Source organism: Aythya fuligula, chromosome 2 (assembly GCF_009819795.1).
Source record: "Aythya fuligula isolate bAytFul2 chromosome 2, bAytFul2.pri, whole genome shotgun sequence".
NCBI classification, from domain to species: Eukaryota; Metazoa; Chordata; class Aves; order Anseriformes; family Anatidae; genus Aythya; species Aythya fuligula.
Window position 1 is genome coordinate 90,325,690 of NC_045560.1, and position 19,796 is coordinate 90,345,485.

At 36.3% G+C, this 19,796-nt stretch overlaps 1 protein-coding gene across 1 annotated transcript in view; it reads right to left on the reverse strand.

Moving 5' to 3' along the window:
• GALNT1 (polypeptide N-acetylgalactosaminyltransferase 1) overlaps positions 1-19,796 on the reverse strand; it is a 44,459-nt gene that overhangs the window by 14,289 nt on the left and 10,374 nt on the right. The window contains exons 3-7 of the mRNA XM_032182595.1: positions 10,276-10,442; positions 4,573-4,780; positions 2,802-2,972; positions 1,210-1,327; positions 85-265 (exon numbers count right to left, since the gene is read on the reverse strand). Coding sequence (XP_032038486.1) covers positions 85-265; positions 1,210-1,327; positions 2,802-2,972; positions 4,573-4,780; positions 10,276-10,442 — 845 coding nt within the window. The remainder of the gene's footprint in view (positions 1-84; positions 266-1,209; positions 1,328-2,801; positions 2,973-4,572; positions 4,781-10,275; positions 10,443-19,796) is intronic.

The following is a 19,796-nucleotide window of genomic DNA, read 5'->3' on the forward strand; positions in this document are numbered from 1 at the left end:
TGCTCATAATACTCATGTTCTTTCCCAGTAGTAATTCTCTTAAATTCTTAATAGATTATTTCTCATAACCAAGGGCTTGCTCACCTGGGGAAATGATATAAAAAAAGTTTTTGAATTCATCCATCCAAACTTCTGCAAGCCGTCTGTTATTTTTGTTGATTATTTGCCCCGTACCTCCTGGAAAAGTGTACGGTGTTGCTTTTCTGAACACATGCCCAACATGTGAACAAGTTACAATTTCCAAAGTGCCACCACACTGCCAGATCTGAAAGTGAAAGAACAGTTACTGCATAGCTGCAAATGGATAAAAGATATATATTTAAAATTGCAATTATTTGCTTTTGTTCAAATTGGAGAAATATTAGATAACGTGTAAAACATACACATACAGCTTGGAAGAGGAAAAATAAGTCTGTTTCCTGCTCCACAGGTAAGAATGCTCACAAGTGTGAGTAGGATAGCATAAGAAATAGTTTATCAGGCCTCACAGCATGGAATTACTTTAGAGGACTGGGCAAGCTGACAGCAAAGGAAGGAAAAGGCTCACATGAATCACAGAGAAGCAACAGGTAGTAATTTGTCCACACAGTCTACTATAAAATAGAGTCTCCATGTAAAAACAAGATACATTCTGAAAAATTTTACTTGGAAAGTATTTTCAGTTTTATTTTGGACCTCAGATTCAGAAATGGCAGATTCAGAAACTTTTACAGAAGCGCCCATCTACATACTCTGAGATGACAAGCAAAACAAAAGGAAACAGTTCTATTTGGTAGCAATGAAAGTGAAACAACAGCGGTTAGGTCCACATCCAAATGAAAACATGAAATCACTAAAGTAGAGCACAACAAGAAGAGAATAACAAAGCTGCTGCACTGATGTGCTAAACATCACTAACAATATTATTCTTAACTTATGCTTGCCAAGTGGATTTTCTAAGTGAATTCTTTCTTGAAAAAAAAGCACATGTATTTATTCAGGATGAACACTCTGATTCCATTTCTGTCATAAGCCTTTCAACTGCTCATCATACACTTTTCCTCACTGATGGGTACAGTTTTTGCCCATCTCCACTGGAGGAACTTGACAGAAGCATACCACTAACAGCAAAAGGAAAGAAACATGTTGCAGGCATCATATCTGTATTTTGCAGAACTCGAGATGCCCTGACAGTAATAAAACACTGAACAGAGATGAATTTTTACCTACCCTGAAAGAAATTTCTAAGTTTTCTCCACCCCAAATATCCATTCCAGCATCATATGTTCCAATTTCCTGAAAGTAATCTCTATCTATTGAAAAAAGACCTCCTGCCATTGTTGGTGTCCTGAAAGAAAGACAAAAAAAAAAAATAAAAAAAAATAAGCATCAGTCACTATGAAGACATAATTAAATACATTTCATGCTTACACTGACAAAATGGCTTTTTATTTCTCCAGTAGGTAATTTGTTCCTTCTCAGTAGGTTTCTGTCCAAATTCAGTTACCATTGATGCATTTGCTAGCTCAAAATTTTCCAGAGGAGGAACAGCTAGTGACAGTTGTTCTTGTTTTCTCACTTAAGTTTGACTCTGTATAGAGAAACAGCCCCAAGTAAGCTGCTACCGTTCCTGGAAAAGGAGACTTCTGCCTCCAATGATGGTAACTCTCATGAAAGGGAAAAGTTTCTTACAGGAAATTTATACTTCTGTCAACTACTCTTGAAAAATTACAAAAGGCTGTGAAGTGGCCTGCTTGCTTTCACTAGTATTACTTAACATGAGAAAATTGTACAATCGGAGTTACAACCAGATTTTCTTTTACAACTTCCTTATTGGTAGGAAGTAAAGTAAGACTGTGCTAGTTTCTCCTAACTAGCAACACCTAGTTTCTCACAGCAACACCTCCCAAATTCACTTAAAAAAAAAAAACAAACAACGAACTACACGTTCTGTTGCTATAATTTTGTATTTCATGTCTACAAACTGTTTTTCCAACTTTTTTTTTTTTTTTTTTTAAATGACCAACCATTTTTCTGAAACACTTTAAGCTTTTCCTGGAAAAATGTAATATATAAGCTAGAGTGGTAACAGTCTTTAACTAAAAACCTGTGTGTTTTTCCCCTAAAATGGATACTGGAAAATAATACTCCTTTAAGCACCATCCTGAGAATATGCTTAACTTCTTTAGCCCTCAATTTCATAAATCTTCATAATGAAAAAACAAATAAATAATAATACTGAACCACATCCTCACCTTTTTGGTTAGTATCTTTCTTTTCAGAAAGATAAGGCCAGAAAATGTAAATTTGGGGTTGTTAAAAAGTACATATTACAGACAACTTACCTGCGTTTCTCATTATATTCGTTATAACATCTACATGACATGCTAAAATAAATTTGCCTCCCATCCATGCATTTTGAAGACATTAAGTTTATGTATGCACACAGAAATATATATATACACACATGCAAAAAAAAAATGACTCATATTCAAAATAGTGTTTACTTTCTTAGAACAAAAAATAAAAATGAGGCATGATTCAGTAAAAATCCGTGCATCATATAAAAACTAGCAAAGAGCTAGCAGCTAGCTGGTAACTAGCATAACACACAGAAATATTTCCACAGTGACATACTGCTAGCTTCCTTCCCTGTTTCCAGAAGTTACCAGCAACTAATCCATGTAAAATAATCTTCGTGCTATTTCTTCATACAGACCAAAATAATGCTACAACGCAATTCATTAATTACTTATAGACAAGAGTAACCTAGAAAAGACGTGTAAACACCAGGTGAACATTTCACCCAATTTAATCATTACCTAACAGGAAGGGTTCGATCTCCTTTCCGTCGATCCATCTCTCTCTGAGGAACTGGATACCAACGAAAATTCAACTTCCAGTTGAACCCACCATAGGTCATATCAGAACCTGCCATGTATTCAAAGGTGTCATCGCTAATTACATCGATGATGGGACACACTACTGTTCTCCTAGAAAGAGGAAAGAACCAAATCTTATTAATTCAAGTGCTAGGAAAAAAAAAATGTTATTTTCCATTTTTAACAAGTACAGAGTTTAAAATTTCAAATGCTATCTTTTAACAACCTTACTCAACATGCATTCAGACTGTTACCACAAAAGATATCAAGCTCTATCTTGCTAATTAGAAATAATAAAATGTCTTTTTCTGACCCATTTTTGGCACTACTACTTTTTTTTTTTTTAAACAGTATTTGAACTATTATCAGTAATAAATAATCATCCTCCTGCAGATGGAAAATGTGATCATAGCATATCTCAATGTCACACAGCAATTGAATGTAAAAGAGAAGTGGTTTTATTTTCTATTTAAGTGCTCAAAGTAAATTTTTGAAGTAACATTTTGAAATTAAGACGCTGACATTAGCCCAGGGGAAGTACTCCAACATGCCATCAGGACTAAGAGACAATGGCCATCACGAACAAAGTATAGCTACTGCAGCAAAGTCAACATGAAGAGGTTTCCTTGTTCACTGTCCTGACATCATTAAGGCATATACTCGGAGATAATAATTCTAATCATCTTAAAGACACTTAAATAACTGTCCTCAAGCAGGCTTCCTCTCACGGAAAGCTCAGTAAAGATTCAAGGATTGAAACTAAATTCAAAGGTTTTATTTTGTTGGGTTATTTGCAGAAATTGTAACAATAATTTACAGTGTCTGACAAAAATTTCTACTGATGATAACAACTTAAAGGTTACCATTGTGCCTTTGCACAGTTCTGTACAGATTCATTAGCTGCAGCTTTGTCATAATGTTGTATTTCATAATGTTAGCATGTAAGTGATTTTCACCTATAGCCTCAAGAACAAAACAGATCTGTAACACTGTGCTTAGCAGCCAGCCTATTTAATATACTGCTTATTAACAGACTAGTCTGCAACTACAGAGTTACTGTTCAGATATACGAATGTTTTATAAAGCAAACCAATTCTCTTTTTATTTTTTTTCAAAACTCTGAATGCAGTTTCCATCATGCTAACATGGATGTAAGTGTTGTGAGTATAGACTTTAGAAATACAAAGCTATGTTAGTGCAGTGTACGTCAGTGTGATTCCAGTAACTACTCTTTTTCTAACTTTGGAAAACACAACCTTGAGGACCAAAGTCATATCATAGAAATCCACTCATTGACAAGTAATCCACAGCATGAATATATTACAAAATAAAGAAATCACATGGAAAACCTGAAAACAGTAAAATTTGACCGTTCTTGTTTACATTATTTATTTTTGAGATAAGGGCTCCATTTATTTCTTAAGGCTATCTTCCCAATTTCATGAAGGAGATCAGGCAGAAGAGCTCTAATTCCTCTGCTCTTAACCCCATTCTTACTCAGATCTCTCGTGCATTCTAATATAGGTTTAATTTTAAATTATTTACTTTTTAAAAACTGTACTGACTTAGCCTTTTATCCTTACACCAATGAGAAGTACGGGACTTATCTATCCCTTCAGAAAGTAGATACCTTCCTTGTAGGCTACATCGTAATACTTAGAAACTTCTCAATAACCTTAAATAAGAAGAACACGGACCAACAGATAATTACCTGTCAGCTTTGATCCTTGCCAGCAGCGGTTCAAGCCAGCCTACCGTACATTCACAATGAGCATCTAAGAAGGTGATGACCTGGCCTTTCGAAGCAGCAGCCCCCTTTAATCTGGCTCTGATCAATCCAGAACGCTGTTCCATTCGAATCACATGAACAGGAACTTTTAATTTTTTCACATAACTCTCCAGTGGTCTTTTCAAAAAGTCTGCAAAGAAGGATCAAATGCATGGAAACTCTCAGTTACAAAATACAGCTTTTGTGTTTGGTGAGGAGACTTGAATTAAAAGATAATTCCTCGCTTTTCTAACTCTTTCCTCTTTTCTCAGCTAGTTTCCTCTACTGCTTATTCTTCATTTCATACTATGCCCTTTTACACCTCTGTGTTTCTCTTGCTAGAGGAGAAGTTCTTCCTTCTCCTCTACATTTCTTCATTAGGGAAACAAAAATGAAGAGTGTAGGATGCTTACATAGAAACTTGATGAGATAAGACAAGATTTTATTATGGAGTAGATATGACTCTTACTTTCAAAAACCCATGCATAAACATTCTTGGGCATATAATTATCTACCATGAAAGTAATGATAATGAGCTGACTAGCTGAACAGAATGAATTAACTCCTACAGTAATGTAACTTACAGATAATTTCTTTGCAAGCAGAGTTTAAAACCTGACCAAATCCATTTTTCAATTCTGATTTCTCTACATTTGTCTGGCTAAGGTCTTTCTTATTAAGTTATCACTATAACACCCAAAACCAAAAATAGACATAATCAGCTTTATGTAAAATTACACCTGTATCACAAACAAACCTGCTTATTTGATGATCAAGTTAATCAAAATACAATAGCCATAACTAATGACTACCAAATGCCTATACTCATAATTAGTTGCAGTACAAACAGGTGACAATTAACAAAATTTCCACTTAGTACAGCCTTTGTCCATCACAGAAAAAGATAAGTAACACTAAATGAAGAACAACTGAGAGTGAATGCAATTGACGCAATTGATATTGTGTATGTTTATATAAGCTTGTCACATAAGCTTGTGTAATAACATAGTACAGATTTGAAATCAGTAATCATAAAGGCAAAATAAATACTCTTATAAACACAGCTACAGAATGTATTACACGATATGCTCAAAGCACACAAGAGTTGTACAACAGCGCACAGCCTATAGTAGGATTTAATCTAAGAATAAGTCCCTCATGCAAGAAAATGTATGACACCAGAGGGAAAGAAGCATGGCATGAACTCTTAGTGGCTGTCTTGTAAATCTCAAGAGGCAGAGCTGACCTGGGGGTGATTACCATTCCTTACTGTTGCTCTGGTTGAACAAGCTAATTCCCCCCTCATTTTTTCCTTTGCATTCTTGGGCTGTCAGTAAAACCCATAGAAATAAGTTGTGACACATCTTGGAAGCTGAACTGTGCTGAAAGAGCCTAACAGTTTGATAGATCTTAAATGTTTGTTTCCAGAGAAACTCAAAACGAGTTAATTTTTGTTGTGCATATTAGCACAGTCGCAAACAAATGGTTAGTAGTGCAAACCAATTTTCTTGCCTGAAAATTTTGCAGGCCTTCTGGGGTTTAGCAGAGTTCATTTGGTTGACTGAGTCTGCAACAAATATAGTCTCACCTGTTTATTACACAGCTATCCAAAGTCCCCAGTTTAAAAGAACTAGCATCATGGTAATGTTTGTAGCTTAATGTGTATAGCCTCCGTGATTGCACTGAATACAAAGGTGAAGCTTTTCTCTCTGTGCTAACCTCACGAAGTCACAGAGATCTACATGTTCCTCTGCACATCTCAGGTGTAGTACTGAATATTTTAAAACAGTCTCGGCTTGAAGATGAATGAGTATGAGCTGTGACATTGGTCCTTGAACACAGTTACATTAACGGAACAATGGTAACATTCTGCCAGGAGGAAGAGAGAGATTTCAGCAATACAACTGCTGTCAATCAAGAACAAGCATGAAAAAAAAATGTTTTAATTACACCACTGGAAGTCATGCTCAACACAATGCATATAAAAGTCTTCAGTCCTACCTACATTTTTTTCTGTAGAGCAGAAGTATTTAATGCTTTTATTAATCCTTTCAAGTACTTTTCAGAAAATTTTCTTTTAAAAGCAATCAGGAAAATGTGTGAAGCGTACTAACTATGGTGGAAATAGGTTTAAGAACAGTCCATGCCCAATTTTTACCCATGTCCATAGAAAGATTATGAACTAGCACCTTGTTCAAAAAAGTTCTGTTAATAAGATTACTCATTTAAACTGGTAAGTTTCTTTTAAGGGAAGACTTGTTTTTGTTGTTTTTCTTTTTTTTTTTTTTTTGCTTATCAAAAGAAGTATTTAAAGTCTTTTAATGCATATAACAGTTTGGCCTACTAGAAATGCCAGAATTAAGCTTTAGAGATTATTTATTTTCCATGCAAAGCAACTGGCTATATTTATACTAAATCCTATGTTAAATGCTTAAATGAAAAGTTTTATGCATGACAGTGTCAGATGTTTGAAAGTGGCCTTTCAGTGACAACTGAGTGTCTAAGTAAGTTTTTAGCATTGCCTCACGCACTTCAGAGAGCAAAATTCTGATAATTCTGATAAAACTAGGAAAAAAAAAGAAAAAAGCCTTCTACTTCCACAATAATTCATATATTTTCAGAGAAATAGGTTTCATTTAACTCTTTCTGCTGGTTATTCCTCTCATAAACTTTCAAATACATCCAGTAAAAGTCAAGTAAGCGTGTAAGTTAAAAAATAACTGGACAATTCTATTACTGAGTCGCACTTGCGTTATTAGAAATGAAACATTAAGTTTCAAAGCATTTTTATTAAGCTGCAATAAAATACAGATTTACCATATATAACCATGCATACACATATATAAGAAATGTGAATTGTTTAGGAAGACATTACTTTCAGAAATTTAGTTTTAGATATATTGTTTTGACATGCATCTGTATAACTAACTTCTCTGGGTATATTCTGTCCTGAAGTGATCTGCCTACCACACTTGGCCATTCGATGCTTGACCTAGTTTGAAGTCCTGACTAATTCTGATTTCTTCCTTTAACCTTTTTTTTGGTGAAGTAGCTAACAGATTAACATTTGAAAACAAAACAAGCAATTCTGATCAGTAACTAGAGAAGAAATGTTAGAGTCATGCCTTGTTTCTCCAAAGCTTTTCTTTGCAGTGTAAATAAGTGTGTGATATTATGTAAATTCACTCTTCTAAGAGCATGACACTGACAGGTACAAAGTGTGCTTCAGGCAGACTGAATGCTTACTTTATTCCAATTAAATCCACTCTGATGCTGGAATTCAAAATACACTACTCAGGCTGAACATTTTATTTTTCTAGAAAAAAAAAAAAAAGTCTGCTGTTTTAATTCAACACAAACAGAATACTTAAGTAGCATATGCTAAAGCCTTCATATTTTCAGGCATCACACTCTTCAGCTCTGTTTAATGTAAAAGCACGTTTACTGGAAACATAAGTTTTTGGAAAACAAAGCATAAAAAAACAGCTTTCAAGTAACTGATGAAAATAACTACAAGTAAAAGATGCCTGAGTGATCACAGCCTTCAAAAATAAATATAGGAAAGCATTCAATAACACCAACAAGAAGAAAATCTGAAATGTTATGGCTTTCAGTTTAGAATAAAGCTACCTTAATTTTATTACCTACCTCAAACCAGAAACAGAAAATATATCTCTAAAAAGCCACACACATTTTTAAGTGGACTATAATTCTACTTCATAATGAAGACATAACTAGCCCTATCATAAAACAACTTGATTTTATTTTTAAAAAGAAATTGAAGGCTAGTTATGTCTGTGTTAAAAATAGGATTGTTCCCCAGGAACAACTAAGAGAGGTGAGCAGTTTCACATGTATTAGAAGCGAAGAAATCTAGAACTTTTACATAAGGGTTGATTAACTACAAGAAATTGAAGGGTATGGTTGCAAATTTCCCACAAATGAAAACAGTGGAAATTTGACCCTTCTAAAAAAAGCTAATCACAACTCTCATCTCATTCGGAACACATTCATGGGGTACCTTGCCCTTTGCATGGGCATTCCTCTCCTTCCACCAGATTGCAATTGCTTTTCAGGCCCCTGCTCCTTTTTCCAAATGGCACTGATATTGGCTAAAGAGGTTAAAGTTAGTATCAGGTGAGAGACCAAGAGTGAGTGTGAGTGAGAAGAAAGGAACATGTGCTAATACAAGTGCAAACACAACCTGAGTGCATGAGCTCCTTAGGTAAACAGGTTGGTCACGGCTCAGTTAACTGGCATGATCTTTCTTTGCTCAGCTCCACAACCAGTTCGACTCTAGAGCTATGTGGCCTGGAATAGGTCAGTCAATATGCTAAGGCATCGTACATACATAAATACATGCAACCTGAAGAAGAAACTCATGGTAGAAAGTGTATCAGGTAAGAAGTGCCAAACTCCAGCCCATAAATTCTTTCTCATCTATTAAGTTCTTCAGCTAAACATGCACTAAAACCCTCATTAACTATTGCAATCCATGCACCATAATGCTTCTTATCCCATATGACCTGCAATCCAGTGTCTCTTTTCATACACATATCATTTGGACATGTGTTCAGACAGTCACCCATCTTTTTCTAAAGTTGGAATTAACATAATAAGCATAACATGGATTTTGCAGTATCGGAATCAGAAGCATCAAGCTGAGATGTCAGCATACGGGGTGCAAAACACCTCTAAGTTCTCCAACGAAGGCAGGGGAATTATTGCTGCTACAGGTAACAGCCTATAACTGGTGGCTGCCAAGATTTTTCTAGGGGCCTAACAGCTTTCAACATGGAAATTTATTTGAAAACGATGGCTTTAACATATAAATATAGAAATACTTTCGGTAAGAAAGACATTTCTCATTCCCATATGTAAACACAAGAAAACAATATCCCTCAAGTTACACTTTATAATCCACCCCGAGAAAAATCAATCAAGAAACAAAACAGCTATAAAACAAGATGAACTATCAACTAACGTCTAGAACATTCGTTTTATTTCTACTATACTGGAATTTACAAAAATATTTGAAAAGCAAAATCTAAATGAAGCTATTGTAAGAAAATCAGCTTCAAGTTTTGTCCATTAATTTCATTAACATATGTAAAGTTCTATTCTGCATGGAGTTTTCAATAGCCAGTGCTCCAGATGAAAAGTGAAATCTCTCATAGCCTAGAAACTGAAATGCAGTTTCCCACGAACTGAAAAATCAAGATTGATCACTCTGAGCACCAAGTTTGATGGTGGTACTGATAGGAAATCTGGGTATGTGTGAAGAATACAATTGCCTTTGCTATTATTCATCCGGTGACTCAAGTTTTCAATGCCCTCCAGCCTTAGGAATGTGTTAAAAGTCCAAATGCAAAACATGGAAGCTGTAAATGGGACAAACCCACTGGAAACCACAAACTCTACAATGCCAACAGAAAAGATAACAGACACATAAATTTGCATTAATTTTCAGAGCAGAATGGCTCCCCTACAGCTGAGAATGGGCATTGCTTACCATCTCTCCACCCCGTCCCACCTCACTATAGTTTTTTGTTGAGCAGAGGTAAGCCCGTAGAAAGCCAGCTTCAATTTTTGAAGTAAAAGGACTGCAAGCTACAATATCTGTAAGGTACCAACATTTGTCCTTACCTCTTTCACTGGCATCATCGACGAGTACAATTTCTTCCAGCATGTGCCGCGGTGACCGGTTTATCACACTATGAACAGTTCGTAGAAGTGTGCTCCAAGCCTCATTGTGAAAAACAATGACAACACTTGTTGTGGGAAGGTTGTCTGCATACACCTTTGTTTTACACCTGTGAGCCAAAAAAAAAATAAAATAAATGTGTATTTTGTAAAGGTCAAGCCTTCAGTTAGAACTGCAAGTTTGATGTTAACTTCTAAGTAACAACAATAACATTATGCATGCAAAGTGTGACAAAGGAAGAAGTGGTACACAAATTAATATTTACACATTAAAACCCCCTTTGTTTATTTATGTCTATACATTTATGTATTCCATCTTAACACTCAGAAAAGAGAACCTTCATACAATAACCAATACTGGAAATGAAAGGGATATCCATACTACTAACATGCACAGACGACAGCAAAGTATTTATTTCCTACTATTTATTTCCACTACCTCTATTTTATGAAGAGTAGCATGTCCAAATGCTAATTCAGGCCACTAATTTAGGCCTGCATTCCCTTAGAGGGCAAGAGAGAAACTCTAGTACTATTACGGGGATAGAAGCGAAAAGGGAGAGAAATACACGAGATGAGAAATGGCAAACTTAAGAAATCATGAAAGAAAGAGTAGATATTGAACAAAACCCACGTGATTCACAACTAAAAGAGGTAAAGAATTGTGGACACGCTCGATGTTTGGGAAAAGCCAAGAGTACATGCATGCTACCTATAATACTGGTGACTGAAGTATATTATGTGATTTAATGGGTATATATATATTACACAGAGTGCTTTTTTTCCCTTCCCCTTCTTATACATGTTAAGAATGCTATAAAAGTTGATGAAATTAAAGAATTATATTCACATTGTAAAGTTAGCATGGGAGACCACAGGTTGAACTCTCCTAAAAGCATACACAGGACGTGCAAAACATACACACTCAATGAGTAACCTCACATGCAGTCAGTATTTTACACACTGCAACACTACTCTAAGTGATATTTTCAGTATCTCATAGAAAAAAAAAAAAAACAATTTGAACATAAAGTGCTTGTAACAATTCTGGAGGCATGATTCTGCTCTACAAAACAACCACACCAATTTGTGGGTTCCTTGCACAGACCTGTTCTCCCCGCCTATTCAAAATCAGACAGACACTCAAGATGCGATGCTACTGACTCCTTTAAGATTCAAAGTTAGAGACGCATACAGATCTCAAACTGAAGGAGCAGCCTGTCAACACAGGATCACAGTATCAGCATCTATTCCCACCCTTTGGAAAAACCGGTGACACCATGAATGTCAGCCAAAAGCAAGCTCCCAGCATTAATATTTTATTTGCTGGATAACTTCGTTAGCCAGAGAGCTCTAAGCAAGAGCAGCTTTCGTAACACACAGGCATTTCAGCTCTGAGGTACTGACAAAACCCCAACGTAAGCCAAGATCCCAGAAAAGATTAATAAGTCCAGGTGTAATTTTGAAAGTATCTGGAAGATCCTCTGTGGAATTGCGCTTCCCTTCTGAGAACTGAAACAGCAATATCTTTGAAACAGCCACTGTCCTCAATATTATACTTGTCTACAATCACCACCGAATTTAATTATTCATCACACTGAAGTGAGTGTCAAAATCTTTAGAGAAAGTGCTCTCAGATCCCTGTGATTCTCAATTTAATTCATGTATTAAGAAAATTTGTGAAGTACTGCGACAGATAAAGTATTATTTCTTTAGTATCACTTGAGAAGTACAATAGCTTTTGGCAAAGATGCTATGACTTTCAGATGAAAAATTCAATACATAGGACTTTTTTTTTTTTTTTTTTTTGTCTTTTTCACTTCTTCACCCTATTTTGCTACTCTAAAACCAAATTCTCAATATTTTATTCTTTCTGCAGCATTGTTCCCTAGACCAGAAAATTAAGTTTCCAATTGTAGACCTTCAGCCTCAGTAGAAATGCAAATCTGCCAGTTGTTCCTGCAGCTTTTGACAGAATATTTGTAGAGAAGTTGAGAGAAATCTGTTGGCTGTTCTCTGTGAAAAAGCATAACAATGTCTCATTCAACAGGACTACCCTCCTGGGGTGGGCACAGGCTCTGCCATCGCCATACTAATATTAAATCTCAAATCTTCAGCCTTGCCTAATTTGCTTTTACACAAGATTTTATTTTACTGAGCTCCAGACCAATGAATTCGTATAATAGAAACTAGCCGAGTGATGAGGCATTACCATGCTAATAAGCCACTCCATCATTTTTTCAGAATAAATATATTGAAACATTTAAGAGCCATCCTTGAAGGGAAACCTTTTAGCACTAACAGGCCTGAAAGATGTGGAGGAGGTTTACAAGAACACCCTCTCAGGCAGCCCCATTGCCCGAGAAGTGCAAAAGGTGAACACCCTCACTGCCCCTATCCTCAGCCAGAGATCAGCCCTTTCTGAATAACACTTTCAGAGTGACCTAGACTGCTTTGTCTACCAATAGTCAAAAAGACTAGCACAGGGTGGCAACACAAGCATGTTTCATAAAAACTGGTTTGGAAGTTTTTGCTTGCTAGTTTAAATAAATTGTGTTTGGGTTAAAGCTATTCTGAGATGATTCATTAACGCGAGCAGGACAAAGGAAAGAACAAATAGCGTGGCATCTGGTTTTTAATACTTCTTTCGCCCACTTTCCTATATATATGCTTTTTCTATGTATTTGTACGTATTTGTATGTATTCACAACAATTAAAGCCTGCTTTTAATTTTGAAAATATTGTCATACACTGCTTCCCTGCGGGAACATCTTGCTGCAGAACATAGGACAGAAATAGAACAGTTGACACCTGTGATTAGAGCATTAGCCTTCTATGCAAAACTCACATCTTCTCCTTACTAACATTTAAATTAAGAATCCCTTTTGTCTCTCATTTAAAAACAAATTACTCCAGAAAGGGATTACTACAGATTTTAAAGTACAGCGTTAGTTTCAACCAACTGTTAAGCAATATTACTAACCATCAAGGGTGTGACACATAAGGAATGAAACAAGGGAAATCTGAATTTTAATTCACTACTAATACATTACATTCCTTTCGTCAGATCATTCCTCAAATAATTTTAAAATTGAGTGCATAATGTTAGGAAGGCATGCCATCTCCAGCAATTTAATGAAGAATTCAAACAGCAGCTGAGAATGTCTACTTCATATGAAACGCATCCTCCTTTCCTTAATCTATGGCATGCACCATGCAAGCTCCTGGCTAATGCAACTCCATACATTATTTAGGTTGTGGAAACTCCCTCAAAATGCCAGATATTTTAAATGCAAGCAATGACTTACCGCCGTATCACCCAAAACCACAAAAAGAGTAGGCCAGACTACTACAACATGATCAAGACAAAAATCCTGATCAATCTCATTTGTTGACATACACATTCCAACGCTCAAAATAGTAAAGATGTTCTTTATTCCACATCTAGGCTCTTTCTCAGAGCTAGAATCCCCAACTTCAGCTACACTAGGTCTCATATTCCTCCCCAACGTTTGGTTTGTTGCTCTTGTGTAATTAGTAAAAAGGAGAAAATTAATTAGGAAACAAAATGAGAATTATCCAAGGTTTTTAATGTCCACATCAAAATCAGATTTGAAATAATAATAATAATAATAAGCTTACAAGCTACACTTTTGAAAGTTGTTTTTACAAAGAAGCCACAGGTCAATACTAGACATGACTCAGCTCTGATCCCTGAAAGATGCATACACATAAGCATTGTTCATTGAACTTTTTGCATTTTTGTGCCATATATTAGAATTCTTTGGTCTGGTCCCTTTTAATTAGTTGGTCACTCTTAGGTCTGTATCTCCTCAAGAGCACAAGGCAGTGCAACAGATCCATATCCCTCATTAACTTGAAGTTTAACATACTAAAAGCAAAGGAAGGAAGACAGACCATAGTGCATGTGTGTACAACATTGCTAAAGAGCAAGAATAACATAGAAAAAAAGGTTGTCCCTAACACCCTGTAGCATGATTTCAAAAATTTTAAACCCATTATGCAAGTTTTCATAGTGGAAGACTGAAAACAACTATCAGTTGTGTTATTCTTCTCTATTGCCACAACTTTTTGTGAAGGTGTTGAGTCATACATAGAAGATACACGCTTCAGATAGGGAGATGTATCTAAAAAAAATCCTAGAAAATATTTATTTAGTAGATTGTGTGTAGCCACTTGATAACAACCTGATACTATTCCAAATGCATCTGAAGAGCTTCTGAATACGCCGCTTTCCTCTTTTCGCTTTCAGTTCAAGCTACAAATAGTCTGCAGGAGACATGACAAAAATAGCCTCAAAGTGCCATCAATTTTATTTGGACAGAATTGCCTTACTTCAGTTGTTAAATCTCAGAACTTAAAGGCTGTTTTGGCATAATCTTCCAAGGAAAGAAAAGACAAGTCCTATTAATTGAAATAAATTTCCCGTTCCACCTGCCAAAACAACTTTGGTCAAGGACTAAGTGTCCACCACAACACTTTGAGAAACTGTGTAACACAGGACTACAATTAAAACTTCTACTTGATGGTTAAAAATAACAGCCAACGAGGACATTTCTGTTAAAAAGTATCAATGGTGCAAAGCTTTGGAAGATTTTTGTTTTAGCTTTTCATTCTATACTAACAAATATTCAGTATACTAAATCTACAGTTTACTAACATCTAATCCATCAACAAAAACATCCTCTCAACTCAGAGGAGTATTTGTATGCTCCATGCCCACTTCTGTGGGATAAAAGATAAAAGAAACAAACAACAACAAACACAACTTATTTCTACCTTCAATTAAATGTAAAAAGGACTATTCAGAATAGTTCAAGACCTTATAAAATGCAGGTTTTCCACAGTATCCAATCTGCGCCTGTCAGATTACAGACTGAAGCATCTCAACGTTACCTCTTCTCTGATGCCACTGAATAAATGAGGAGAACATACTTCACCACTGGGGCAGAAGAAATCTACTAGAGCATCTTAGACAACCCTTCATTCGCATTCCTAGGAAGATGAAATTCTTCTGATAACTATATCCTGCTCTGCTCAGTGCCTGACCCCAAGATCAACAAGGCCTTTGCTGTCCTAATACCACCTCTTTCATGTTACTGTTGGGACTTTCACAAATACTTCAAATATTATCTTAGCAATGCAACTCTGCAACCATCTCCTTATGTGATAACGCTTGGCATTTTATCAATACTATAAAATTGGACAATTTATCTAGAAATTATCCCTAAACCTCAAGATTGAGTTCTAAATGTGCTATACTGTCGTATCTCAAAAGACAAATATTTACGACGTTAGCAATGATCTGCTTGTATATCCTTGAAAGTCATGCCAAATCTTTTCAGAAAGTAATGCAATAAAAGGAATTTAATATCCTAATTAAACTTATGTGTTTGTGTTTCATAGACTAAAGAATTGCAGCCAAAAAAAAGCTACAAACATGGTCTTTTATGGAATCAGTTATGTACTACTATGATGGATTAAGAGGCAATGAAGAAAGCCTCCTTCAGGGAGGCAGAACATTACAGGTTTTGGTCATTTTCTAGACAGATATCATACCTCTATTCTCATTAGAAATGCATGTTAAATACTATAGGTCAGATCTCTACCTCTTCTGACCTGCCAATATGCTATTCTCCACAGAAGAGCAAAGAGAGGGCAAATAACAACAGAATATACATTTTTTAAAATTTGGAAATGTCAAAAATTAACTAAAAACAAAGAAGGTCATAGACTCAGATGTTACCCAAGCCGCTATTCACTATACCTGGCATCAATTTTATGCCCAGATTTCACCATCTTTCCATTAGAAAAAGACATGACCAATAAAATAATTTTCAGTAGGTCAAAAACATTAACAGCAGTTAGAACACTTGTGCAATCCTCATTTTCCAAACCCAGCACACACAACCCAGAGCACGGTGACGAAGGACAGAGATGGGATGCAAGCAAAAGTATCTGTCGCACACTGAGCAGCCCCTACTAGAGCTCTGAGCAGAGCTCTCATGTGCACTACACTAAGGCAGTGCCAAAGCATTTTTGCAAGTTGCGCTAGAAACAAAAGAGGGAATTAGGGGGAGATGTATTTAGTCATCCTACAGACTTAGTGCAATCTTTTATCTTGCACACTACAAGCAACAGTTATGGATAAAAACCGCGGTTTGAAATCAATTGTCTCTCAGAACTTAAATTTGACAAAGGAACAGAATCACACAATCATCTGAGTTGGAAAATGCCTTCAAGATCACCAAGTCCACCCTTCAGCCTGGCCTACTGAATCCCGTCACTAAACCATATCCCTTACTCACACGTCCCCAGGCCCCTTAAATGCCTCCAGGGATGGGGATTCCACCTTATGTTCCCTGGGCAGCCCATTCCAATGCCTGACCAAATGGTAAGCCTTATGCTAAAGGCCAAAATTTGCAAACATCTTGTGCTGAAAATCACATTAGAGCAGAGTTTTTGAGGAAATGCTACACAATACAGCCCCTAGAATAAATCTGTTTAATATTACTGGTGCAGTATGAAGAGCATAATCTTTAGTACTGAAATCAACTGGAATCTCTGGGAAGTAAACATCAGTATCCTTAGGCTTTAAAATGCACTTCTTTTCTATTGAGGTTACCAAAGTTAACGACAGATCACTAGAGAAGAAAATATGAGTTCCTGTCATAAAACCCCAGGCTTTAATTAATATCCACCCCATCTTGCTGCAGTGCTGTAAAAATATCAACGCTCAGTTGTTTATTGGTCCATTTGCCTTAAGTTATGCTCTGCAACAAGTTAAGGTAACAAAGCTGAGGCACAGCTCTGCACAATGCAAAGAATACCTGCTTAAATCACAGGTGAAAACCGGTTTGAAAAAAGATTCGGCCTCACCCTGAAGCTGCTGATACTGACCTACATTTCCAGCAGAGAATAACACCCCTGCAAGCAGAGGCAGCAGCAGAAGTGCTAAAACACTACAGAGATCGAGAGTCCTGTTTCTGGTAAACAATGACTTAGTCTTTCCTGAATATAAGCAGCAGCCTCATGACATCACCAAAAACAAGGGCATTAATAAATCTGCTTCCAACATAAATTTTACGAATACCCCAAGTCCCCAGACTACAGACAACTGAGTTGGATAAAGGTCTAATTTTCACACAGAGGCAACACAGCTAGAAGGGTTAAAAGAAATCACTATCAGAAGACACCACACCTCTTTTCAACACAGAGTTTGCATACAACCACAGCTTTAACTTGTGGCTGCACAAAGAAAAAGCACTGCAGACAGGTTTGCAACAGATCTTCTCACTTCTCCCGAAGAAAGCTGCTTCTTCCAATTAAATCAGAACAATTTGTTTTAAAATTAGATCGTAATTTCTGTAATTCATATCACGACTCCAATTAGTCTCTCTTAATAGGTGCCTTGAATGCAGGCAAATCCCTTACTCTTATTTAAGCATTTCCATCCAGCCTGCTTAAGTGTCTGCCTTCAATAGTATTACATAATTTACCTGACATCAAGAGTATGAAATTTTCCTTTCTTCTGATTTCAAAGATTTGGATATAAGAAAGGTCGCATTATCTCATGATTCAAGTAGAAATCTTCTTTAGACCCTGGAAACAAAATCCAAAATGGTCCTTAAAACCATTGTGGTTACAGAATTCAAGCAGAAGTTCACAAAAAGAATTACCTGCAAGTGACTATTTTTTCTGATCTTGAAGTGACCACAGGAAAGCACTTTTTGAAATAAGAAAAAAAAGAGTTCTGTCCTCAAAGACTGAAATTAAACCTTAAATTCCCTAGCCAAGTTATTTTTTGTACTTAACCTATCCACTGGCATAAAGCTCACAATTGTAATCCACAAATGGAAGACACCTGTAACTATGAATGAGATTGTCAAGTTTGCATAGATAAGCATGCACCTGCATAAATGTGTGTGCATATGTATATGTCTATGGATATAAACAACAGTTTACACAATGCAAGCACATTTTTAGCATTTTTTTTTTTTTTTTAACTTCATCTAAGAAAAAGATTTATAGGTAATTTATCCAGCTAACTCATTAAATCAGTGTGAACAAGAACATTTCCAAATGTTGATTCTGCACTAGGCCAGTAACAAACTAAGGGCAACCCAAGAGCCAGATGAAAATTGTCCCTGCTTTGAAAGACAACTGTTAAGTCTTTAATGCCTCATGTGCTTTCAGAGTTTCAGCATCACTTTGCTGAAACTTACACAATTTTTCAACAGATCAGCAGATTTCCTTTGCAGACGCCAGGTTAATTAACAGTCCGGATTTCTAGCTTGTAACAAAACATAGGGCAAGTTTCTGAAGTTTTCCACCACCTATCTTCACAACTTTGCTCTTTTTGATTCCCTTTTATGTCAGTATTACCTGAGTTAAACAAATACCGAAAATTCACAAAGCATATAATTTATGAGACTATTTAAATCCCTGTTTTAATACACATTTTTTATTTTTTTTCCCTCAGTGTTCCACCTAAGAAAGGTGGAACTGTAGGCCACAGCTAAAGCAGTAATCCCCCTTTTCTTCATCACAGCTCCATCCCATCCCCTTCTTTGCAAGGGATCTGGCAACCCTACAGGGGCTGGGTGTGTTGCTGCAGTTTGCTGACCAACAAACACACACGCACACACATACCACCCCCGCTGGAGTGCAGGCCTCCATTCAGTCAGTGAATTGTTAGGCCACACAATTGCTGGATCGGTATCAAGAGAAGCAGTGAGAAGACTTCTTTTGGCCACAATCCACGTTTATACCCGATTATATAGAATATAAAGCTACTCCCTTAGCTCTCCTCCTCAACTGAATTAAAAGAGAGCACACCTTCACAAGCCTCACATAGTCAATACTCAAGTGCTACCATTAAAAAAACACATAAAACTTAATACACGTGACTTCCAAGAGCATACTACTGCATGTATGACTTTACTGGTTTTACCAGAAATAGGTGTAATCAAATAAACTGTTTTCCTCTCACAATGATTGTGTAAGTTTAAGAACTTGTGTCCTGCTATGAGTCAACTAGAGCAACTTAAAGTATACAGCAAAGCCCTGTAGTCAGGCCAATTCGTGTTTTGAGAAGTTAAAAAACTGAACACTGGTATATTCTCAAATGTCTGTTTCAGCCTTCAAATCGACAAATTTTTAAAGCATATGTATGAAAACCAGACCGCAGTCTCATAACTGAAAGCATTATATTGCATCACACAATAACCAGGACCTGATGCACCCGAAAGCCTAGATATATACAGGTCTTTCCAGGCAGAGAGATGAAGGACGAGAATTAGCTGTAAGAGTGACTTGCTCAGAAGTGAGCCCAGAATAATGGCTATGAACTCCACAACATTCATGCAAGTTAGATTTAGAAGAGCAGTTTTTAACTACAGTGGAAAAAAAGAGTCAACTTCCTCCAGTTTGTAAAAGTAAAG